The following is a 26,261-nucleotide window of genomic DNA, read 5'->3' on the forward strand; positions in this document are numbered from 1 at the left end:
ACGATGTGAAGTTGGAGTTGTGAATAGTGAGGTCAGTGGAAAGTTAGGTGAAGAAATGGCAGCTGGAGTTTAAACTGAACACGTGTGAGGTGATGCATTTGGGAGGTCAAGTGCAAGAGGAAAGTTTACAATAAATGGCAGGACACTTAGGAGCATTGATATACAGAGAGGTGTTGGTCTGCAAGTGTATAGCTCCCTGAAAGTGGCAACACAAATGGACATGATGATAAAGAATGTTTACAGGAGAAAGTGAGGACTGCAGATGCTGGAGATCAGAGCTGAAAATGTGTTGCTGGAAAAGCGCAGCAGGTCAGGCAGCATCCAAGGAGCAGGAGAATCGATGTTTCGGGCATGAGCCCTTCTTCAGGAATGAGGAAAGTGTGCCAAGCAGGCTAAGATAAAAGGAAAAGGTGGGCAGGCATAGCTGGGGCCCATGCGGGTGCCCATGGCTACTTCTTTAGTTTTTGTTTGGGGCACTCGCATGGTCCCCAGCTATGCCTGCCTCTTCGTAGGATATGTGGAACAGTTCCATCTTCCGCAGCTACACTGGCACCAGCCCCCACCTTTTCCTCCGCTACATCGATGACTGTATCGGTGCTGACTCGTGCTCCCATGAGGAGGGTGAACAGTTCATCCACTTTAGCAACACCTTGCACCCCGACCTCAAATTCACCTGGACCGTCTCAGACTCCTCCCTCCCTTCCTAGACCTCTCCATTTCTAGCTCGGGCAACCGAATCAACACGGACATTTACTATAAACCGACCGGTTCCCACAGCTACCTAGACTACACTTCCTCCCACCCTGCCCCCTGTAAAAATGCCATCCCATATTCCCAATTCCTTCGTCTCCGCTGCATCTGCTCCCAGGAAGACCAGTTCCAATACCGAACAACCCAGATGGCCTCTTTCTTCAAAGACCGCAATATCCCCCCAAACGTGATCGATGATGCTCTCCACCGCATCTCTTCCACTTCCCGCTCCTCCGCACTTGAGCCCCGCCCCTCCAATTGCCACCAGGGCAGAACCCCACTGGTCCTCACCTACCACCCCACCAACCTCCATATACATCATATCATCCGTCGTCATTTCCGCTACCTCCAAACGGACCCCACCACCAGGGATATATTTCCCTCCCCTCCCCTATCAGCGTTCCGAAAAGACCATTCCCTCCGTGATCCCTCGTCAGGTCCACACCCCCCACCAACCCAACCTCCACTCCCAGCACCTTCCCCTGCAACCGCAAGAAATGCAAAACTTGCACCCGCACCTCCCCCCTTACTTCTCTCCAAGGCCCCAAGGGATCCCTCCATATCTGCCACAAAATTCACCTACACCTCCACACACATCATTTACTGCATCCGCTGCACCCGATGTGGCCTCCTCTATATTGGGGAGACAGGCCGCCTACTTGCAGACTGTTTCAGAGAACACCTCTGGGACACCCGGACCAACCAACCCGACCACCCAGTGGCTCAGCACTTCAACTCCCCCTCCCACCCCACCAAGGACATGCAGGTCCTTGGACTCCTCCATCGCCAGACCATAGCAACACGACGGCTGGAGGAAGAGCGCCTCATCTTCCGCCTAGGAACCCTCCAACCACAAGGGATGAACTCAGATTTCTTCAGTTTCCTTATTTCCCCTCCCCCCACCATGTCTCAGTCCCAACCCTTGAACTCAGCACTGTTATATTGCAGTCCCCTTGCAATAAATGAAAACTTCCCATTTTTAGATTAGATTCCCACCTGCATATTAACATTTTGTAGTTCATGTGATACTAGAATACCTTGATCCCTCTGTACTAGAGTATTGCAGACTCCCCATTTCAATAATATCCAGCTTTTCCATCCTTTGTGTCAAAGTAGGTAAGTTCACATTTTCCCATATTATAGTTTCTGCTACCCACTGACTCGTTATGTCCTCTGCATAACTTACTCTCCTACTTATCTCTTTGTCAGCAGCAAACTTAGCTACCATATCCTTCATCCAGATCATTGCATACATTGTAAATGTATGAAATTGTATGTTGTAAATGGTTGAGGTCCCAGTACTCAACCCCTCAGCACTCTACTAATTACAGTTTGCTAATCTAAAAGTTAAATATTCATCCTCACTCTCTGCTTCCTGTAAAATGCCTCACGGGGACCCAGATTTGATTCTGTGTAGAGCTTGAACGTTCTCCTTATGTCTGCATGGTTTTCTGATGGATGCTCCACTTTCCTCCCATGGTTGAAAGACACACAAATTACGTGGATTCACCATGCTAAATTGTCTGTAGTGTCCAGGGATGTGTAGGCTAGGTAGATTAGCCATAGTAAATGCAGGGTTACAGGGATAGGGCAATCTCTGCTTTTCAGAGGGTTGGTGCAGACTTGATGGGCTATATGGTCTCTTTCTATGTGATAGGGATTCGATGACCAATCCTCTCACAATACTGCTGTGTTACTCCCACACTGAACTCTTAATGTGCAGCAATGTTTGATGTGGTATCTTAATAAATGTCTTTTATTATCCAGGTATGGCACACCTGCAAGTCCCATTCCTCCACTTTGCTTGTTCCTTCAAAGAACTCTTAGTCAAGCACAATTTCCCTTCCTCTAAGTCATGTTGACTCTGTATTTTCTTAGAAACTTGCTATAATGCTCTGAATAATAGATTCTACCATTTTCCATTTAAGGTTAATTGGCCTTTAATTTCTTACTTTCTGACTCCTTCCTTTCTTGAATAGATGAATCATATTTACAACTTTCTAATTTGGAACCTTTCCAGAATCCAAGGAATATTTGGAAAATTGTAAGAATCATTATCTCAGGAGCTTCTTCTTTTGATTCTGGGGATGCATCAGCATTTAGTTCTAATAATTTCTCCGGTAATTGCAATTGTTTTTGTTCGTCACTCCCTTTCAACTCTTGATTTACAATGTATTTTAGAGACGTTATTTATGCTTTCTACAATGAAGACACCACAAAATATTTGTTCAACTTGTATCATTTTCTTATTTCGCATTAAAAATTCCTCAGGCTCACTGTCTAGAGAACCATCTTACTCTTGTCTATTGTATCTGCAGAAACTCTGAGTATCTGATTTAATATGTCAAGCTAGCATTCTCTCATACAATAATATCTCCCCTAGTTAGTATTTGCAGGAAGATATGGATTAGATTCCCGACAGTGTGGAAATAGGCCTTCAGCCCAACAAGTCCACACCGACCCTCCGAAGAGTAACCCACCCAGACCCATTTCTCTCTGAATGATGTACCTAACCCTGTGGGCAATTTAGCATGGCCAATTCACCTGACCTGCACATCTTTGGACTGTGGGAGGAAACCGGAGCACCCGGAGGAAACCCACGCAGACACGGGGAGGACATGTCCACGCAGACAGTCACCCGAGGCTGGAATCGAACTGGGGTTCCTGGTGCTGTGAGGCAGCAGTGCAAACCACTGAGCCACTGTGCCACCCCTATGCCTTTGTTATTCCCAGTGCTTCAGTAAGTGTCAGGTGGAATGGTTGGTTTTATTCTTTTTCAACTTTTCTAAAGCAGCTTGTCACAAATTTTTGGTTTATGGCACCATTTCAGAGAGCAGTTAAATATCATTGTTAACTAATTGCTACGTAGTCTAGAGTTACAATTAAGTCTTAAAAATAACAAATACTTTTCCTCACTTAGGTGAGGTGAACTTAATGGATATTTAGGGTGGTTTACTGAAGTTGTTTCTTTTGCTCCAGATTAATTAAATTGTTGAATTTAAATTTTAACCAAGTCCTGCGGTAGATTTTGACCTTACATCTACAATACATTAGTCCAAGATTACAAGTCAAGTAATATTGCAACATACTATTTAAATTCCTAATTAGAGTTCAGAGATAGAGTCATACAGCACAGAAACAGACCCCTTGGTCTAACTCAACCATGCTGACCATGTTTCCCAAACTAAACGAGTCCTATTTGTCAATGCTTGGCCCACATACCTTTAAGGAGAAAGTGAGGACTGCAGATGCTGGAGATCAGAGCTGAAAATGTGTTGCTGGAAAGGCGGAGCAGGTCAGGCAGCATCCAAGGAGCAGGAGAATCGACGTTTCGGGCATAAGCCCTTCTTCAGGAATGAGGAAAGTGTGCCAAGCAGGCTAAGATAAAAGATAGGGAGGAGACACTTGGGGGAGGGGCTTTGGAAATGCGATAGGTGGAAGGAGGTTAAGGTGAGGGTGATAAGGTGAGGGTGATAGGCTGGAGTGGGGGTGGGGGTGGGGGCGGAGAGGTCAGGAAGAAGATTGCAGGTTAGGAAGGTGGTGCTGAGTTTAAGGGTTGGCACTGAGACAAGGTGGGGGGAGGGGAAATGAGGAAACTGGAGAAATCTGAGTTCATCCCTTGTGGTTGGAGGGTTCCTAGGCGGAAGATGAGGTGCTCTTCCTCCAGCTGTCGTGTTGCTATGGTCTGGCGATGGAGGAGTCCAAGGACCTGCATGTCCTTGGTGGAGTGGGAGGGGGAGTTGAAGTGTTGAGCCACAGGTGGTCGGGTTGGTTGGTCCGGGTGTCCCAGAGGTGGTCTCTGAAATGTTCTTCAAGTAGGCGGCCTGTCTCCCCAATATAGAGGAGGCCACATCGGGTGCAGCGGATGCAGTAAATGATGTGTGTGGAGGTGTAGGTGAATTTATGGCGGATATGGAAGGAATCCTTGGGGCCTTGGAGGGAAGTAAGGGGGGAGGTGTGGGCGCAAATTTTGCATTTCTTGCGGTTTCAGGGGAAGGTGCCGGGAGTGGAGGTTGGGTTGGTGGGGGGTGTGGACCTGACGAGGGATCACGGAGGGAATGGTCTTTTCGGAACACTGATAGGGGAGGGGAGGGAAATACATCCCTGATGGTGGGGTCCATTTGGAGGTGGCGGAAATGACAGCGGATGATACGATGTATATGGAGGTTGGTGGGATGGTAGGTGAGGACCAATGGGGTTCTGTCCTGGTGGCGATTGGAGGGGCGGGACTCAAGGGCGGAGGAGCAGGAAGTGAAGGAGATGCGGTGGAGAGCATCGTCGTCCACGTCTGGGGCGAAATTGCGGTCTTTGAAGAAAGAGATCATCTGGGTTGTTTGGTATTAGAACTGGTCCTCCTGGGAACAGATGCGGCGGAGACAAAAGAATTGGGAATATGGGTTGGCGTTTTACAGGGGCAGGGTGGGAGGAGGTGTAGTCTAGGTAGCTGTGGGAGTCGGTCGGTTTATAATAAATGTCCATGTTGATTCGGTCGCCCGAGATAGAAATGGAGAGGTCTAGGAAGGGGAGAGAGGTGTCTGAGACGGTCCAGGTAAATTTGAGGTCGGGGTGGAAGGTGTTAGTAAACTAGGTAGACTACACCTCCTCCCACCCTGCCCCTGTAAAAACGCTATCCCATATTCCCAATTCCTTCCCAGGAGGACCAGTTCCAATACCGAACAACCCAGATGGCCTCTTTCTTCAAAGACCACAATTTCCCCCCAGACATGGTGACGATGCTCTCCACTGCATCTCTCCACTTCCCGCTCCTCCGCCCTTGAGCCCCATCCCTCCAATTGCCACCAGGACAGAACCCCACTGGTCCTCACCTGCCACCCCACCAACCTCCATATACATCGTATCATCCATCGTCATTTCCGCCACCTCCAAACGGACCCCACCACCGGGGATATATTTCCCTCACCTCCCCTATCAGCGTTCCAAAAAGACCACTCCCTCCGTGACTCCCTCGTCAGGTCCACACTCTCCACCAATCCAACCTCCACTCCCGGCACCTTCCCCTGCAACCGCAAGAAATGCAAAACTTGCGCCCACACCTCCCTCCTTAATTCCCTCCAAGGCCCCAAGGGATCCTTCCATATCTGCCACAAATTAACCTGCACCTCCACACACATCATTTACTGCATCCGCTGCACCCGATGTGGCCTCCTCTATATTGGGGAGATAAGCCGCCTATTTGCGGAATGTTTCAGAGAACACCTCTGGGACACCCGGACCAACCAACCCAACCACCCCGTGGCTCAACACTTCAACTCCCCCTCCCACTCCACCAAGGACATGCAGGTCCTTGGACTCCTCCATCGCCAGACCATAACAACACGACAGCTGGAGGAAGAGCGCCTCATCTTCCGCCTAGGACCCGTCCAACCACAAGGGATGAACTCAGATTTCTCCAGTTTCCTCATTTCCCCTCCCCCCACCTTGTCTCAGTGCCAACCCTCGAACTCAGCACAACCTTCCTAACCTGCAATCTTCTTCCTGATTTCTCCGCCCCCACCCCCACTCCGGCCTATCACCCTCACCTTAACCTCCTTCCACCTATCACATCTCCAACGCCCCTCCCCCAAGTCCCTCCTCCCTACGTTTTATCTTAGCCTGCTGGACTCACTTTCCTCATTCCTGAAGAAGGGCTCATGCCCGAAACGTCGATTCTCCTGCTCTTGGATGCTGCCTAACCTGCTGCGCTTTTCCAGCAACACATTTTCAGCCATATTCCTTTTACCCTTTTCTATTCGTGTAGCTGTCCGAATATCTTCTAAATGTTGTAACTGTACCGCTTCCTTTGGCAGTACATTCCACTTATGAACCACCCTCTGTGTGAAAAGGTTGTCCCTTAGAAATCTTTTAAATTTTTCTCTCCTCACTTTAAAATTATGCTGTCTAGTTTTGAACTCTAGTTTTGCTATTCACCTCATCTGTTCCCCTCGTGATTTTACAAATCTCTGTATCAGAATTTGGCCACACAGTCGTGAATGTATTAGGAGGATAGTAAGGGGCTGAGTATGCAGCCTTGTATGGGATGGGTGTCGAGGATAATCATGGAGGTTTATATTGTCACCTATCCTTACTGATTGTGGTCTGTGGATCAGAAAAGCAAGAATCCAGTTGCAGAGCCCAAGGTATCGTAGTTTGGAGAATCTCTCCTCATATATCAGCCCTGCCATCCCGGGATCAGTCAAGTGAACCTTCACTTAACTCCCTCTGTGGCAAGCATATTCTCTCTAAGACAGGGAGACCAATCTGCATGCAACACTCAGTGTGGTATTACCAAGGCCCTGTGTAAGATGTCCCAATTTTTAAACTAAATCCATTTATGATGAAGGCCAACATACCATTTTCCACACACAAATCACACAATGCACAATTCCTATATATCATGATTTGAATAATACTCTGCTTTTCTGTTTAGTACATTCAAAATGTAAAACTTAAAATTTGCTATGTTGTACTGCATCTTCCATGTATTTACCCACACACTCAGTTAGGTGTCACAACACAGGATAAACCCTTCTGCTAATTTAAACCAGACAAACAGAAAAGTTACTTCTTTAGAGTTCGCAATTTCCCTTCTCACGTGGCTGAAGATTCCCTCCAACGCATCTCATCCACATCCCGCACCTCCGCCCTCAAACCCCACTCCTCCAACCGTAACAAGGACAGAACCCCCCCCCCCCCCGGTCCTCACTTTCCACCCTACCAACGTTTGCATTAACCGCATCATCCGCCGACATTTCTGCCACCTCCAAACGGACCCCACCACCAGGGATGTATTTCCCTCCCCACCCCTTTCCGCAAAGACCGTTCCCTCCATGACTACCTGGTCAGGTCCACACCCCCCAACAACATACCCTCCCATCCTGGCACTTTCCCCTGCCACCGCAGGAACTGCAAAACCTGCGCCCACACCTTCCCCCTCACCACCATCCAAGGCCCCAAAGGAGCCTTCCACATCCATCAAAGTTTTACCTGCACGCCCACCAATATCATCTATTGTACTCATTGCTCCCGATGCAGTCTCCTCTACATTGGGGAGACTGGACGCCTCCTCACAGAGCGCTTTAGGGAACATCTCCGGGACACCCGCACCAATCAACCCCACAGCCCTGTGGCCCAACATTTCAACTCCCCCTTCAACTCTGCAAAGGACATGCGGGTCCTGAGCCTCCTCCACCGCCGCTGCATCACTACCTGACGCCTGGAGGAAGAACGCCTCATCTTCCACCTCAGAACTTCAACCTTAGGGCATCAATGTGGACTTCACCAGTTTCCTCATTTCCCCTCCCCCCCCCATCTTATCTCAGTTCCAACCTTCCAGCTCAGCACTGTCCTCATGACCTGTCCTACCAGCCAATCTCCCTTCCCACCTATCCACTCCACACTCCCCTTTTGACTTATGACCTCCATCCCCACCCCCACTCACCTATTGTACTCTTTGCTACCTTCTCACCAGCACCCCCCCCCCCCTCCCCATTTATTTCTCTGCCCTGGAGGCTTCCTGCCTCCATTCCTGATGAAGACCTTTTGCCCGAAACATTGATTTTCCTGCTCCTCGGATGCTGCCTGACTTGCTGTGCTTTTCCAGCACCACTGATCCAAAGTACAGAAAAGTTCACCTCGCCTCGTAATCTGGGTAAGTATGAGTGACAAAGAACATTTAACAACAACTTTCTACACTGTAAACCTCCTTTGTCTGATCAATTTGTCTCCTTCCCACTCATGACAATGTACTTCTCTGATAAAAACCCCCAGTTAAGATTTGCAAAAGAATCAAATTTCAAAACCAGTCAGCTGTGTCGAATCTGGCAAAATTAGAATTTGTTGTGTACCATAGCAACAGCTCAGCTATTTGTTTCACAGCCAAATGTTACATTTTTAAATTTTTCAGCGCACTATGTGCTTGTGAAGTCCTTGGCAGCTTTCACTCTCTCTTAAAGGTACAATACACCTACAGCTTCATAATATAGAAAATAAAAAGTGACTGATTAAATAAAGGTGTTGTCTATGTGAACTCAATCCTCATTCACTGAGGGTCTGCAGATTAATTTTAATCTTTTTTGCATTTGTACTTCAAATATGTTGCTGTAAATTTTTTTAAATTTACTTGTTTACTGATGATGATGATGGATGTGTGTATAGAAAAGTGATGGAGAAATAGACCTGAAAGTCATCTAATATTCAGAAATTGACTCCACATCTGCATGTAGCTAATGAACAGGGTGGGTTTCACTTGAACTTCCCTTGCTCAGTGAATAGTCCTTAACATTTTGCATGGACAACAGCTCTATACTCCTAATACTCCAACAATTAGAATAATTGTGGGGTGTTTTATTACTCAAGGTACAATTATGTATATTAAAATCCTATCTCTTAATAACAGCAGGTGTATTATCTAGAGTTCTACAGGCACAAAGTGCAGCATATTTTCTATAGTTCCAAAATTACATTTGCTTGGAAATCTTACACAAGCTAATCTTACAAATCTTGCATAGCAAAACCTCAACAGTTTGCAACAACTAAAACCAAATAGAGTGCAAGTGCCAAAGCCCAACACAATGCAGTAGATAAATCCTATGGCAGCAAGGTGGATCAGCGGTTAGTCTGCTGCCTCACAGCGCCAAGGACCCAGGTTTTATTCCAGCCTTGGGTGACTGTCTGTCTCTGTGGAGTTTGCACTTTCTCCCTGTGCCTCCATGGGCTTCTGCTGGGTGCTTCGGTTTCCTTCCATAGATCAAAGATATGAAGGATATTTAGATTGTCCATGCTAAATTTTCCATAATGTCGAGGGATGTCAAGGTTAGGTGGATTCGTCATGGTAAATGCAGGGTTAGAGGGTTAGGATAGGGAACTGGATTAGGGTATGAGGGGACTGGGTTTGGGTGGGATACTCCCGATGGGCAGAACAGCCTGTTTCTGCACATTAGGGATTCTATGATTCTAGACAGGAACTCATGCTTACAGATGCAGATTTCACAAATTGCCTTGCTGTGTCCATCAGGACTATTTTTAAGAGCTCAATTTTGTGGATTATTTGGAAGGGAATATTGCTTTTTGAAATAATAGAGTCTTAGGGTTAAAGAGTCCTACAGCACAGAGACAGGCCCTTTGATCCACACTGGTCCATGCCGACCAAAATGTCCATCAACGCTAACCCCATTTCCCTGCACTTGGCCCATGTCCTTCTAAACATTTCCCATCCAGATACTTGTCCAAGTGCCTTCCAAATATTGTTAATGTATCCGCATCAACCACTTCCGCCTGCAGCTCATTCCATATGTCTACCAGCTTCCGTGTAAAATAAGTTGCCTCAGGTTCCCTTTTATTCTTTCCCTGTTAACCTTAAACTAATGCCCTCTAGTCTTCAATTTCCCAATTCTGGGAAAAAGACTGAGTGCATTCACCCTATCCATGCCTCTCATGAACTTATACACTTATGTAAGATCCCCCCTGAAGTCTTCTATGCTGTAAAGAAAATGTCCTAGCTCTCCCTATAACTTGAGTCCTGGCAACATCCTTGTAAATCTCTTCTGCACTCTTTCCAGTTTAATAACATCCTTCCTATAGCAAGGTGACCAAACTGAACATAATATTCCAAGTGTGCCCTCTCCAATGTCCTGTACAACTGCAACATAACTTCCCAACTTCTATTCTCAATGCCCTGACTGACGAAGGCCAGTGTGCCAAAAACTTTTTTGACGGCCCTGTCTATCTGTGACTCCACGTTCAGAGAATCGTGTGCACCTGAACTCCACGGTCCCTCTGTTCTACTACACTCCTTAAGACCCTACCATTCACCCATGAAACTCCAACCTTGATTTGACTTTACAAAATGCAATACCTCATACTTATTTATATTAAACTCCATTTGCCATTTCTTAGCCCACTTTCCCAGCTGATCAAGGTCCTGCTGCAATTTCTGATAACCTTCCTCACTGTCCCCAATACTACCTATTTTAGTGTCATCTGCAAACTTACAAATTATGCCTTGTACATTTTCATCCAAATCATTGATATAGATAACACAGATAATGGGCTCAGCTCCGACCCCTGAGGCACTCCACGAGTAACAGGCCTTCAGTCCGACAAGCATCTTTCCATTATTACACAGAACATAGAACAATACAGCACAGAACAAGTCCTTCGGCCCACGATGTTGTGCCGAACATTCGTCCTAGCTCAAGCACCTATCCATGTACCTATCCAATTGCTGCTTAAAGGTCACCAATGATTCTGACTCTGTCACTCCCATAGGCAGCGCATTCCATGCCCCCACCACCCTCTAGGTAAAGAACCTACCCCTGACATCCCCCCATACCTTCCATCCTTCACCTTAAATTTATGTCCCCTTGTAACACTCTGTAGTACCTGGGGAACAAGTCTCTGACTGTCCACTCTATCTATTCCCCAGATCATCTATCAAGTCACCCCTCATCTGTCGCCATTCCAATGAGAAAAGGCCTAGCACTCTCAACATATCCTCATACGACCTATTCTCCATTCCAGGCAAGATCCTGGTAAATCTCCTCTGCACCCTCTCCAAAGATTCCACATCTTTCCTAAAGTGAGGCAACCAGAACTGCACACAGTACTCCAAATGTGGCCTTACCAAGGTTCTGTACAGCTGCAACCTCACCTCACGACTCTTGAATTCAATCCCTCTGCTAATGAACGCTAATACACCATAGGCCTTCTTACAAGCTCTATCCACCTGAGTGGCAACTTTCAAAGAGCTATGAACATAGACCCCAAGATCCCTCTGCTCCTCCATCTTACTAAGAACCCTACCGTTAACCCTGTATTCCGCATTCTTATTTGTCCTTCCAAAATGGACAACCTCACATTTGACTGGGTTGAACTCCATCTGCCACTCCTCAGCCCAGTTCTGCATCATATCTAAGTCTCTTTGCAGCCGACAACAGCCCTCCTCTCTATCCACAACTCCACCAATCTTCGTATCGTCTGCAAATTTACTGACCTACCCTTCGACTCCCTCTTCCAAGTCATTAATAAAAATGACAAACAGCAGAGGACCCAGAACTGATCCCTGCGGAACTCCACTTGTAACTGGGCTCCAGGCTGAATATATACCATCTACCACCACTCTCTGACTTTGACCGGTTAGCCAGTTCTCTATCCAACTGGCCAAATTTCCCACTATCCCATGCCTCCTTACTTTCCGCATAAGCCTACCATGGGGAACCTTATCAAATGCCTTACTAAAATCCATGTACACTACATCCACTGCTCTACCCTCATCCATATGCTTGGCCACCTCCTCAAAGAATTCAGTAAGACTTGTAAGGCAAGACCTACCCTTCACAAATCCGTACTGGCTGTCCCTAATCAAGCAGTGTCTTTCCAGATACTCATAAATCCTATCCCTCAGTACCTTTCCATTACTTTGCCTACCACCAAAGTAAGACTAACTGGCCTGTAATTCCCGGGGTTATCCCTACTCCCTTTTTTGAACAGGGGCACAACATTCGCCACTCTCCAGTCCCCTGGTACCACCCGTGTTGACAGTGAAGACGAAAAGATCATTGCCAACGGCTCTGCAATTTTCTCTCTTGCTTCCCACATAATCCTAGGATATATCCCATCAGGCCCAGGGGACTTGTCTATCCTCAAGTTTTTCAAAATGCCCAACAGATCTTCCTTCCTAACAAGTATCTCCTCTTGCTTACCAGTCCGTTTCACACTCTCCTCTTCAACAATATGGTCCCTCTCATTTGTAAATACTGAAGAAAATTACTCATTCAAGACTTCTCCTATCTCTTCCGATTCAATACACAGTCTCCCACTACTGTCCTTGATCGGACCTACCCTCGTTCTCTTCATTCTCATGTTTCTCACATACACATAAAAGGCCTTGGGGTTATCCTTGATCCTACCCGCCAAAGATTTTTCATGCCCTCTCTTAGCTCTCCTAATCCCTTTCTTCAGCTCCCTCCTGGCTATCCTGTATCCCTCCAACGCTCTGTCTGAACCTTGTTTCCTCAACCTTATGTAAGCCTCCTTCTTCCTCTTTACAAGACATTCAACCTCCCTCGTCAACCAAGGTTCCCTCACACAACCGTCAGGTTTCCTGCCTGACAGGTATATACATATCAAGGATACGTCGTATCTGTTCCTTGAAAAAGTTCCACATTTCAACGACATCCTTCCCTGACAGCCTATGCTTCCAACTTATGCTCCTCAGATCCTGTCTTGCAGCATCATATTTACCCTTCCCCAGTTGTAAAACCTACCCTGTTGCATGCACCTATCTCTCTCCATAACCAAGACGAAAGTCACAGAATTGTGGTCACCTCTAACACTAATGTAAATATATCTTTTTTGCCTTTGCAAACAAATTTAGTTTGACCTCATTTAGGAAAGCTATTTTGTATTGTCTTGTAGGTTTGGTTTAAATTCACCACCTATAAAACTAAAGTTGTTAAAGTTTACACGTACTAACAATGGTAGAGTCTATTTGTATTTTCTTAAATATATAACAAGCCATTTACAATTCATAATTTAACATAATGTTTAACATGGTGAAACAGTAATTGAAATTAATGAGCGATACATTCTGCAAGAATGCAGTTACATATCATCAGAGAAATTTATGTCCAACATAGAACTCTAGAATCCCTACAGCGCGGAAGCAAGCCATTAGGCCATTGAATCCACATAAGCTCTCTGAAGATCAGCCCACCAAGCCCCACTTCCTACGCTATCCATGTAACCCTGCATTTCTCATGGCTAATCCACCTCGCCTGCACAAACCTGGACACTATGAGCAATTTAACATGGCAAATACACCTAACCTGCACATCCTTCCCAACATCAATTATGGGATTAATAGATCAGGTCAGAAAGTTGTACTTCGAAACAGTTGGTTTCTATGAATACAAACAAACATTAATTTCTTATTTAAATATTGGTTAAAAATTAAATTGCAGCTTCTGCCTCTTGCTGATATGCACTGACTGCACAGAAACCAGTCAGTGCATATCACCTGGACTCAGACAGGCACATCTGAGATTGCTAAATCTATAAATAGCTTTAAATATAATCTTGGGCACTTTTGATGTTTTGTTGAACCACTGTTACTTAAATCTGACCGCTCAAGAGGAGCTGAAGTGAAGAGCATGTATGTGTTCATAGCTTCTACTAGTTTCTATTTTTGTTATGGTTTCACAGTTAGTTAGCAGTGTTTCATCTTTTCTTATAATTGATTTTTGTTCCTTGATGTCTTGCCAAGTTTCCAGGCAGATCCAAAAAAACCAATTGGTGGTCATATTCTAGCTCACGCATCTACTACAAGAATCAGTCTACGAAAAGGGCGAGGTGAACTACGTATTGCAAAAATTTATGATAGGTAATGTGAATTTGCAGCAACAACATTAAGTGCCTGTGTAAAATCCACTCCAGGATTCATATGACAAGCTTGAAGACTAAATGATTTGTTTTTAATGAGACACACTCTAAAATTGTTATATATAATCTTTTAATATTTAAGTAGCAAATAATGCTAAGAGAGTGAATCCAAAAATTTATGGGGTATTACACCACTTTAAATGATCTATTTTAATGCTGTTGTATTCACTGTTAATCATTTAGGTCACTGAGTAACGTATTACTGAGCCCATAAAAAATGTTAGGAACAGCCTGTGGATCTAATGAGGTCTTTCTGGGTTTTGTAGATTAACTTTGCCTTTGGATTCACAACATGCCATGGCAACATAGTGCCATGGTAGCCACAGTACGATTTTAGGAAAATGCTGCTTTAATTTGCATTTTCTTGCTATATCTTTAAGATATTGCAGACAATAGAGAGCTGTGAATTGATTTTTGTTTGCTTTACCCTTCTTTTAACTGTATGCAGCAGTGATTTTCATTTCTCGTTTTTCTTTTCCCTTTTGAAATAATCCTTGCTGTCTTCCCTCCAAATCTGAAGAAGTGCAGAAGCCAGAAATCAGAAAAAAGAAGAGAAATTGCTGGAAAATCTCAGCAGTCTGGCAGCATCTGGGGAGAGAAATCAGAGTTAACGTTTTGAGTTCAGTTCTGAAGAAGGCTCACTGGACCCAAAAGGTTAACTCTGATTCCTCTCCATAGATGAACGTCGATGTTCCTGCTCCTCGGATGCTGCCTGAACTGCTGTGCTTTTCCAGCACCACTCTAATCTAGAATCTGGTTTCCAGCATTGGCAGTCCTTGTTTTTACACAGATGCTGCCAGACCTGCTGAGATCTTCCAGCAATTTCTCTTCTTGTTTTTGTCTTTTCTCAAGCCTCTATCATTGAAGTTCAATTTTTAAATGACTCACAATAAACTGTCTTTTGGGTTAAAAAAATGTTTTATTCATACACCCCCACCCAGATGATGATTGTCACAACACAACACACAGTCACACATATAAGCCATCAAGAAAGAGAAAGGAGGAAGAGGAAAGTAGAGTTTACAAGTGACAGTATTTAAAAGTTAGAAACATTGACATCAATTTGTGTGACTGAGTCCTGAAACTCAGTTTACAATGAAAGTTTTGTTCCATATTTGTGTGGATGCAGTTGGCTGAATTTTCAGAATTCCTTTTGAACTTAATGAAGGCTCAGCAAGATGATGTTGATCCGTTGGTTCTGAAGAGGTTGAGACTTGAGGCAGGCTTAGCATTAACTGTGATGTAGGTGTTGGATTCATAGCAGATGGATTTTTATTCACGGTAAGTAGATCCTTACCAGATTGTTATGCCTCAGGTTAAGACTATTGTTCACTCGTATAAGATAAGTGGTGAGCAGTTAGTGCCATTTCAGGCAAGATGAGTTTCAATAACGTCTTTGTTCAGAACAAATTGGGGATACATCTTGTCTGCTGGTCTTTTTCTTTCTTGTAATGCATGGTCTGCACAATGCAAGGGTGACATATTTCAGAATGATGATGCCTGGGTTCTATTCTGGTAAGTCCTGATATGAATTATTTAAGAAGTTTTGGTTGATTTGCATCATCTGATTGGTTGTAGTACAGCAAAGTTCATTTTGAAAGTTCAACAAAATTGTATGGTGTAATGATTGTAACAAGGTCAGCTAGGTGGACCTGTTAATCTGGTCCAAACAAGGAGCACTTGCTGACAGATAAAAATGACTGTAAGACCACATTTTCCGATATTATGTGCTGAGCTTTCCTTGAGGCACCAGATACTTAAACCTTTCAAGAGTTGGCAGATTTAGTTCAGATACATCACGACCCCTAGACCCCTCTAAGTCAAAGTTGCTATAATTTTTACTTGGCAATTTGAGAACCAGGGGAATCTGTATTGGGATTTTTGACAAGTTTAAGATGACTGGCAGAGGCATATTGATATAACTCCACAGAAGTCAGTATTTCATCACCAAGTCACCCTTTATTTACACATAAAAAGATCTTGCCATTGATCCAGATTCCTCAGAACCAGCTCCCAGAGAACCTCTGACACATCTATTTATATATCAGCGGGGGTCCCAGATTAACAGCTCAAGTCTGGGAACTCATATTCTATGAAGTCCACCTGGCTGACCTGGTTACAAACAGAACATCACACCCCCAGGTAAGTCCGAGAACATTGGCAAGTTTCTTTTTGTATCTCTTCCTGGGGGGTTTTGGCCCTGGGTCAGATTTCTTCAACTCTGTCTCTGACCCAGCTGGTGTGTAACGCACAGAATCTCAGAAGCAATTCATTCACTTCTTCAGGCAGTAAAGGCGTCAAGGCAGTAACATCTGTCATGTCTATCTCAGATTCAGAGGTATCTTCAATGCTTGATGGAGAGGGAGAATGCACGGGTTCAGTCAGAAAGGCTATCAAGGAGCTGGGCGCATTTTGCTCCCACACCATCTGCGAGTTTACAGCTTTCACATGGTCCACGTGATTGTTCAAGATGGTCACACCTACCAGAACTTTATATGTCTCTGGATCTGACCTCGCAACAACTGTGTCTGTTATTGATGCCGGACTATTCCCATTGTTTCTACACTAAACTTCATCCCCTGAAGTAAACTATCTCTCTCACTTAGTGGAGCCTTGTGTCCAGCATTGGTGTTCCTGATGCTGTTTCAACCTCCCTACAGGTACAGGAAGATCAGATTTAACCTGGTGCAGAGTCTTTTCCTGATTAGTAATTCTGCTGGAGCTATCCCACTAGTTGCATGAAGGATGATCCTATAATCAAATAGGAACTGGGACAGTTTGGTATCTAGTGAAGCTGTAGGCTGTTTCTTTAAGCTTGCCTTCAAAGTTGTGCACTGCTCTTTCTGCCAGACCATTGGACGCTGGATGGGATGGAGCTGTCCTTAAATGTTGAATAACATTCGACTTCAGGAAATACTCAAATTCTCTGCTGGTAAATGATGTCTTGTTACTCATGACCAACAATTCGAGGAGTCCATGTATCGCAAAAGATGTGCACAATTCTTCTATCAAGTCCCCATGTTTGACGAATGAACTCTATGCATGCTCAGTTATTTTCGTGATTTGGAGATGCCCGTGTTGGACTGGAGTGTACAAAGTTAAAAATCACACACCAGGTTATAGTCCAACAGGTTTAATTAGAAGCACGCTAGCTTTCGAAAGCTAGTGTGCTTCCAATTAAACCTGTTGAACTATAACCTGGTGTGTGATTTTTAACTTTTCAGTTATTTTCAGTTAGCATCCACAATGAGTAAGAACATGGAACCTCTGAAAGGACCTGCATTGTCGATGTGTAACCAAGTTCAGGGTTTACCCGGCCATTCCCATCAATGCTGGGGAGATGCTGGTGGTAACGTTTGTCCTTATTGGCACTCTAGGCACTCTCCCACCAATGCAGCTATATTACGTACAATCCTAGCCACCAGACATAACCTAGAGTCATAGAAATGTGCAGCATGGAAACAGACCCTTCAGTCCAACATGTTCATGTCGACCAGCTATCCTAAATTAACCTAGTCCCAAATTTGCCAGCATTTGGCTCATATCCCTCTAAACCTTTAGTATTCAAGTACCTATCCAGATGCCTTCTAAATGTTGTAAATGCGCCAGCCTCCACCACTCCTGCCAGTTCATTCCATACACACAACACTCCGCGTGAAAACGTTGCCTCTTAGGTTCCTTTTAAAATCTTTCCTCTCTCACGTTAAACCTATGCTATCTAGTTTTGGACTCCCCTACCCTAGGGAAAAGTCCTTGCTTATTCATCCTATCCATGCCCCTCATGATTTTATAAACTTCTATAAGGTCACCCCTCAGCCTCTGACATTTCAGGGAAAATAGCTCCAGCCTGTCAGCCTGTCCCTATAGTTCAAACCCTCCCACTCTGGTAGCATCCTTGTAATTTTTCTTCTGAACACTTTCAAGTTTCACAACATCTTTTCTATAGCAGGGAGACCAGAACTGAACGCACTATTCCAAAAGTGGCCTAACCAATGCCCTGCACAGCTGCAACATGACCTCCCAACTTCTGTACTCAGTATTCTGACCAATAAAATTAAGCGTACCAAACGTCTACTTCAGTACCCTGTCTATCTGCGACTCCACTTTCAAGGGACAATGATCCTGCATTCTGCGGTCTCTTTGTTCGGCAACATTCCACAGGACCTTACCATTAAGTGTGTAAGTCCTGCCCTGATTTCCCCTTCCAAAATGCAGCACCTCACATTTATCTAAATTAAACTTCATCTGCCACTCATCAGCCTATTGGCCCATCTGATCAAGATCCTGTTGTACTCTGAGGTAACCTTCTTCACTGTCCACTAAGTTCATCTGCAGATTTACGAACCATACTTCCTACATTCACACACAAACCCTCCACCACTACCTTCTGCCCTCCTACCTTTGAGCTGGTTTTGTAATGAAATAGTTCTCCGTGTATTCCATGTGATCTAACCTAGTCAACCTGTCTACCATGCAGAACCTTATTGAATGTCTTACTGAAGTCCATATAGACAAAATACACCACTCTGCCTTCAGCAATCCTCTTTGTCACTTGACAAGAACTCATCAGCTTGGGTATTCCAAGATGGTGGATAGGAGAAAATTGTTGCTGTAGGTGCTGCTCCTTTTTTGAGGTTCTTTAGGTGTTGGAGCTGATTTCCTAGACTTCTTGGAGCACTGATTACTGTTGCAGTGTTTTGGAACTTTTGGGGAAAAAAAGATCAAAACAACAGTACTTTTAAACGTGAGGAAGGAGGAAGAGCAGGTACCACATGGCAGGTGAAAAAAAATGCAACAGTGAACCTGCACAACTCACTGACCAGGCAGTGAACTTTCACAGTTAACTGCCTGTGCTGTGTAGTTACAAGCATCTCTGAACATTGGAGTTCTGTCTCAGGAAGATAATCAAATTTCTTGCCAATATTTTCATTTTGGAAACTCTTGGATGACCCAAGAGTTCAATCGGAATCTTATGGCATCCTTTGCTCGGGACAATCACTCTTGCATTACATAATAATATGCCATCCTTTACAGTTATCCGGTCTTTCTGGTCCAAAAAAGTTTCAATTCTGGTTGTGATGGCTCTTGGGTTTCCCACATCACCACCAGCTGTTTTAGTTTCACCAGGACCAGATCCTTCTGACAATAGACCATAGGTGCAGGAGTAGGCCATTCTGCCCTTCAAGCCAGCATCACCATTCATTAGGATCATGGCTGATCATCCTCAATCAGTATCCTGTTCCTGCCTTATCCCCATATCCCTTGATTCCACTATCCTTAAGCGCTCTATCCAACTCTTTCTTGAAAGTATCCAGAGACTTGGCCTCCACAGCCTCCTGGGGCAGGCATTCCACACACCCACCACTCTTTGGGTGAAGTAGTTTCTCCTCAACTCTGTTCTAAGTGGCCTACCCCTTATTTTTAAACTGTGTCCTCTGGTTCGGGACTCATCCATCAGCGGAAACATGCTTCCTGCCTCCAGAGTGTCCAATTCTTTAATAATCTTATGCGTTTCAATCAGATCCCCTCTCAGCCTTCCAAACTCAAGGGTATACAAGCCCAGTCACTCCAATCTTTCAGCGTAAGATAGAGCCGCCATTCCGGGAATTGACCTCGTGAACCTACGCTGCACTCCCTCCATAGCCAGAATGTCTTTCCTCAAATTTGGAGACCAAAACTGCGCACAATATTCCAGGTGCGGTCTCACCAGGGTCCTGTACAGCTGCAGAAAGACCTCTTTGCTTATATACTCAATTCCTCTTGTTATGAAGGCCAGTATGCTATTAGCTTTCTTCACTGTCAGCTGTACCTCCATGCTTGCTTTCATTGACTGATGTACAAGAACACCTAGATATCGTTGTACTGCCCCTTTACCTAACTTGACTCCATTTAGGAGTAACCTGCCTTCCTGTTCTTGCCACCAAGGTGGATAACTACCCATTTATCCACATTAAACTGCATCTACCATGCATCCGTCCACTCACCTAGCATATCCAGGTCACTCTGTATTCTCCTAACATCCTCCTCACATTTCACCCTGCTACCCAGCTTTGTGTCATCAGCAAATTTGCTAATATTACTTTTCATACCTTCATCTATATCATTAATGTACATTGTAAAAAGCTGCGGTCCCAGCACTGATCCGTACGGCACAACACTGGTCACCGCCTGCCATTCCGAAAGGGAGCCGTTTATCACTACTCTTGTTTCCTGTCAGCCAACCAATTTTCAATCCATGTCAGTATTTTGCCCCAAATACCATGTGTCCTAATTTTGCTCACTAACCTCCTATGTGGGGCTTTATCAAAAGCTTTCTGAAAGTCCAGATATACTACATCCACCTGTCCATCTTCAGAGTTACACCCTCAAAAAATTCCAGAAGATTAGTCAAGCATGATTTCCCCTTCATAAATCCATGCTGACTCTGACCTATCCTGTTACTGCTATCCAGATGTGTTATAATTTTGTCCTTTATAATTGACTCCAGCATTGTTCCCACCACTGAGGTCAGACTAACTGGTCCAAAGTTTGATATTGTCAGTAGTGATTGGAAATTTAAAACCATTAGAGACTCTTCCAATGGTGGTACTATCTGCAGTGTATCTGCCAGTGGGAGGCGGCTAAATGCACATGCATTTGCTACTTGCCCTCATGGACGTGTTCTAATTTGTAATTTCTGCTCTTAGTATTAGAGCCCACCAGTGGTAACTGAACCAGCTGCCGTTTCAGTGATCACAGAAACACTCTAACAAATTTCACTCTGGACTCCAACACTTAAGATTGCACAAGACCTCGTCAAGGCTGAACCTTTACAGATTAAGATTGAGAAGCAGTTAGTTCAGTTGCCACTAATTGTAACAAAAAGCTTCATGGGATAAAATTGATTCAGAAAGATTCACTTAGATTGGCTCTTGATTGGCTGCAGATTCCTTAAACTGCCTTCCATTGGCAGATATGCCACCGGTAGTACCACCACTGGTAATGGTGTTAAAATTTCCGGACTTATTTCCAGCCATAGCTGACAGTATCAGACATTGGACACAGAAGGATTTGGTCCTGGCAAAACTGATTCAGCTGGTGATGAGGGGGGAAACCAAACTGCTGTCACAAACAGAATTAAAACCCTTTTGGACCCAGAGAGACCAGATGTCAGATGATGATGGCATATTATTAAGTGGAGCAAGAGAGATTGTCCTGAGCAAAGATTACCATCTGATTACAGGCTGAGATCCACCAGGATCATCCAGGGGTTTCCAAAATGAAGATGTTGGCAAGAGGCAATGTCTGGTGGCCAAGTCTGGGTGCATAGTTGTGTTGGTGGGGCAGTGTCCAGAGTGTCAACAAGGACAAAAATTACCACCCAGCAGCTCCCCCACATTTGTGGGAATGATCAGGTAAACCCTGACTTGATTATACGTCAACTATGCGGGTCCTTTCATGGGCTCAATGTTCTTGGTCATTGTGGGTGCCCATTCAAAGTGGTTGGATGTGCATAAAGTTCATTCATCAAACATAGGGGCGAGGATAGAAAAACTATGGCCATCTTTTGTAATACATGGAGGGTCACAGATAATGGACCATCTTTTACCAGCAGGAAATTTAAATATTTCCTAAAGTCAAAGGGCATTTGGCATGTTTGGACAGCACCATATCATCCATCATCCAATGATCTGGCAGAAAGAGGAGTCCAAATGTAGAAGGCAAACTTAAATAAACAGCCTACATCTACACACAATACCAAACTGTCCCAGTTGATTATAGGACCACTGCTCATGTAACTACATGGATAGCTCCAGCACACTTATTGAGAGGGCAGTGGAGGCCCAGTCTCTGGATTCATTTAAGAAAGAGTTGGATAGAACTCTCAAGGATTGTGGAATCAAGGGTTATGGAGATAAGGCAGGAACAGGATACTGATTAAGGATGATCAGCCATGATCATATTGAATGGTGGTGCAGGCTCAATGGGCAGAATGGCCTACTCCTGCACCTATTGTCTATTGTCTGTTTATTGGGTAGAAGACACTGCACCAGCATAAACCTGATATTCCCAGACCTCAGGGTGGGAGGGTGAGATGGCATCAGGAAGACCAATGCCAGCCACATGCCTACTCAACATGAGAGAGACAGTTTATGTCAGGGGATGAAATTTGGTGTTGAAACCACAGAAATGGCCCTGCATGGATATGAGATGAGATTGACATAAGGCCAGGTCCCATGACAAACATGTGAAACAACCCTGAACAAACATGTGGATCACATGAAAATGACTACCTTGCAAATGAGGCAAGAGAAAAACATACCTGGCTCCTCAGAAAAGCCAGAAAGGCTGTCATGAGGTCTCACCCTCCGTCTAGTATCGAAGAAACCTCAGAGTCTGAGACGGATGCAGCCTTGTTACCATTAGTGCCTGAAGAAGAGGAGGAGTTTCTCCCAAGATGCTTGGGCACAAGAAACAGACTGTGGTCCAGTACATGCCGCCCGTATCTGAGTCAGCGTCAGAGAAGCCGGACCTGGGGAAGCCAGATGAAACGACAAGAGAAATTACAGGCTGACATCTCTGAACTTAGTGGGGGAAGGATGTAATAATTGGAAAGAGGATGGCCAGGTGGACCTCCTTGAATATGAGATCCCTGATTGGGCCATTAACCTGAACCAAGCAGGGAGCCCTGGCTGATAAGTATAAACAAGGGTCTCAGAACGTCTCCTTATTCTAGAGACTAGCACTGAGCTATCTAGTCAGAGTCCATGTACAGTGTCCGTACAAATAAAGGGTGCTTTGGTGACGGCCTCGCAGTTATTTCCTACCCTCAATCTCTAAAGGCTCCTTAGAATAGGTTCTCAGTCTAGCCAAGGTCTTGCACAAATGTAAAGGGTAGAGATCAGAGAGAAGTTTGTTAAAAACTGGTTCTGCGATCACTGATACAACTGACCGGTACTAACCTCCATTAGCACCAGATAATCATTTAACCAAACATTTATTTTAATTGGCTCTGATCTTGACGTTGCTGAACAGTTTAGCTATTCTAAACCAAATGTAGGTGGACTTTACACGTATGAACTCTCCTGGATACCTTCCAGGATACCAACCTATGAGTTATCTTACTCAATTTAGGTCTAGTAAGACTTCTCTCTCAAGTTTGCATACCAGCAGCAACCGCGATGGCTTGCTGGCTCAGATCGTGAAGAAAATGTTTAATGGTTTGACTGAGGCTTGGTTTTGTTTTGTTGTGGAGTTACCTATAGTGCCTCTTTCGTGATGATATGTCCTGAATGAGGCTGTGTAATTGCCTGCACTCCAGTGGTGTTCCCCAAGGGTGTCTACATCCATCAGAATACCCGGCAACTCTTATGGTCTACTTGCTGCATTTTTCAATGATAAAGCCAGTTGTGGTGCCGGTTTGAAATCCAGTTGGGGTTTGCATAGTTTCATTATTAATTCCATATACCAAACAGTCTCTAACATATCTTTAAGAATTAAACCAAAGTCACAGGTTTCTGACAGTTGCCTTAGTCTAGTCAAACATCCTGATGTGAATTCCCCTGGTTCTCAAATAGCCATGTGAAAACAATAGTCTCTCAGAATTAGAGAAGGCTTGGGGTCTTAACATTCTTTAACTATGTTGGTCAATCCTTGAAAGGTTTTAGTATGTGGTGCCTCAGGAAAGATGTGACTCCTAAAAGCAAAGCATAGCAGGCTGTCTGGAGAATTACCTGTTGCTTTTTTGTCTGCTACAATGTCATTTGCCTGGAAAAAAATAACATATTCTTTCCATGTATTGGAGCCAGTCCTCAGTGGCAGAGTCAAACAAGTCAAGCTTCCCAAACAAAGACATGATGTAAGAAATACTTATCCCATTACAAAGAAGACTCCTGCGAGTGAGTTTCTTCAGGTCCATGCTTTATTTTAGTTGCCATTGAAATTCTTTCAAAGAGGCCGGTATCCCGTAACCAAGCCATCCTTTATTTACTATCCGAGAATTGAGCCCAATTGAACAGAGACCACACAAGCCAGATCGGGTGAAATTGATGAGCTGTTTATTGCAAGTGATATTGTTGGAAGAGAAATTGACTAGGCCGACACAGAACTGACAGTCTGTACAGGTAAATCAAGGGTGATCTTCCACGAACTGAGAATCAAGCCAGTTTTTATAGGAATACTGTACAATGATGCTAATTTAAAATAGGGAAAATACAATGGTCTTGATAATCGAGTAATCTAGTTACAATGATGATAATATCAAAGCAGTTATCAGAAGGATGTCCTGAATCTAGATACAATGAAGCATCCTGGCAGCATCAATCAGTTCTTAATGGGATCAAGAGATTCCAGCTCTCTTTGAGGGGAGGTGAGAAGGTCCCTTTTCTTGACAGTAAGGTGTTTCCATTGTCGCTCTCGTGTGAGAGGGGTATTCTGGTGCCTCTCCGTCTGACCTGTCCTTTGTGTGGCTGGTAGTATCAATGGGGTATGAGATTGCTGTTAGGGCTTTGGGACAGCTGTGTTTATTGGGTCCAGGAAGCTTATTGTCAGTTTGCCTTGGGAAGTGCATTCCCTGGTCTGCGAGTAACTATGGTCATGTCTGGCTTCCCTTGTCAGCCTGTTTGGTCAATGCTGAGGCATTCTGGGTGTTTCTTGTATGGCTTGGACAGGCTTGATTTTCTGCATTCTGTGTGGCCATGCAGTGGGTAGGCCTTTTCCCACAATTACACATAAGTGGTCCCAGATTTTAGTCTGCCTCTGCCGAGTCAGCTCTCAGAGTGGCAATATCTCTGACGCTCCCCTTTTTTCTTTTCTTTTTTGTAGTGCTTATTTTTCCCCAGCACCCATGCTGTATGTGTGCAGGTGAGCAACTGCAATCCTTTTTTTCTCCCCCACACTACCGCCTAGTTGCGGTAGTGCTTATTATTTTTTTTCCCCCAGCATCCATGTTGTGTGTGCACGCCCCTCTTTTATCTGTCAGCCAGGGTTCCCTGATTGGTCCAGATTATTAGCCCCAATCAGGGAACCTATATTTTATGAAATCCAGTTGGCTGACGTCATTATAATCACTACACCCACATGAGATAAACACAACTATCTTTGTTGTAATGACTAATTTTGTCTAAAGACATCAAAACCAGGCAAGTAAGGCATCATCAAGAAATTTGCATGCCCTATTTTAATTCACACTTACATGGTAATTTCAAATGTTCTGAGATGTCAGTTTCACATGCCAGTTAGCCAGCTTGGAAATACAAAGGACTTCGACTTAGGAATATACATTGAAAACCTGACTGAAAATTGAGTTATCGACAAGAACTGGAAGACTCTTGCTCTACCTCTCTGCCTTTCTCTCATCATCTTGGAAAACAGAGTCTCAATAAATGCAAATTAAGAAACTACCATTTAATAATAACTCAAAGGTATCACTAACTTCGTTGCTACCCTAAACATGTTAATCAACAATTAAATAACTATAGTCTCATGTTCTAACACCTCCAAAATTCTAATAGCTCTTTAAACATTACCACCTTCATTCTCTCTGTCTCCCTGTAACAGTATACCAGATACATGCCCTTTCAAGCTTATTACTTTTGTTTGCGTATGAGTTTGATGTCATATTTTATTAGTGTTTCCTTAAGATTAGTAGGTATTAAAATTCTTCTTTCTTTCACACAAGAAAACTTGTAATTACTTCCTTCATTTTTCTAGCAAACTGACTACAGTTTAATTTAAAATGTAAATTACATACTATGTTTTAATTTAAAACGTGCTCAAAAGAAGCAGAAATATTTATTGTGACCAGTGGAGGGGGAATTAAAAAGAGGGGAACCAATTGACCTTCCACACTTGTTAGTAACATATTTCACATGTATTTATCTGAGGAGCTTGGAGTAGCAAGAGTAGCCCTCTCTTGGCCTACCATTTCCTCAACTCACCACACCCCGTTCCCTGCTGAACAGCACTTCCTGTTGCCTTACCTTGCCATAACATATATACTGTCAGGAGCACTACCAACAACACAGGAGGGAAAGGAGAGTAGAAAAGTATGAAATAAAAATAATACATTCAAATACACACACAGTTCTCACTTC

General features: G+C 44.2%; 1 protein-coding gene across 1 annotated transcript in view; it reads left to right on the forward strand.

Moving 5' to 3' along the window:
* dmc1 (DNA meiotic recombinase 1) overlaps window positions 1-26,261 on the forward strand; it is a 182,927-nt gene that overhangs the window by 154,680 nt on the left and 1,986 nt on the right. The window contains exon 13 of the mRNA XM_060849605.1: window positions 14,012-14,128. Within this exon, the coding sequence (XP_060705588.1) occupies window positions 14,012-14,128 (117 nt within the window). The remainder of the gene's footprint in view (window positions 1-14,011; window positions 14,129-26,261) is intronic.

The sequence above is a fragment of the Hemiscyllium ocellatum genome, chromosome 33 (assembly GCF_020745735.1).
Source record: "Hemiscyllium ocellatum isolate sHemOce1 chromosome 33, sHemOce1.pat.X.cur, whole genome shotgun sequence".
Taxonomy (NCBI): Eukaryota; Metazoa; Chordata; class Chondrichthyes; order Orectolobiformes; family Hemiscylliidae; genus Hemiscyllium; species Hemiscyllium ocellatum.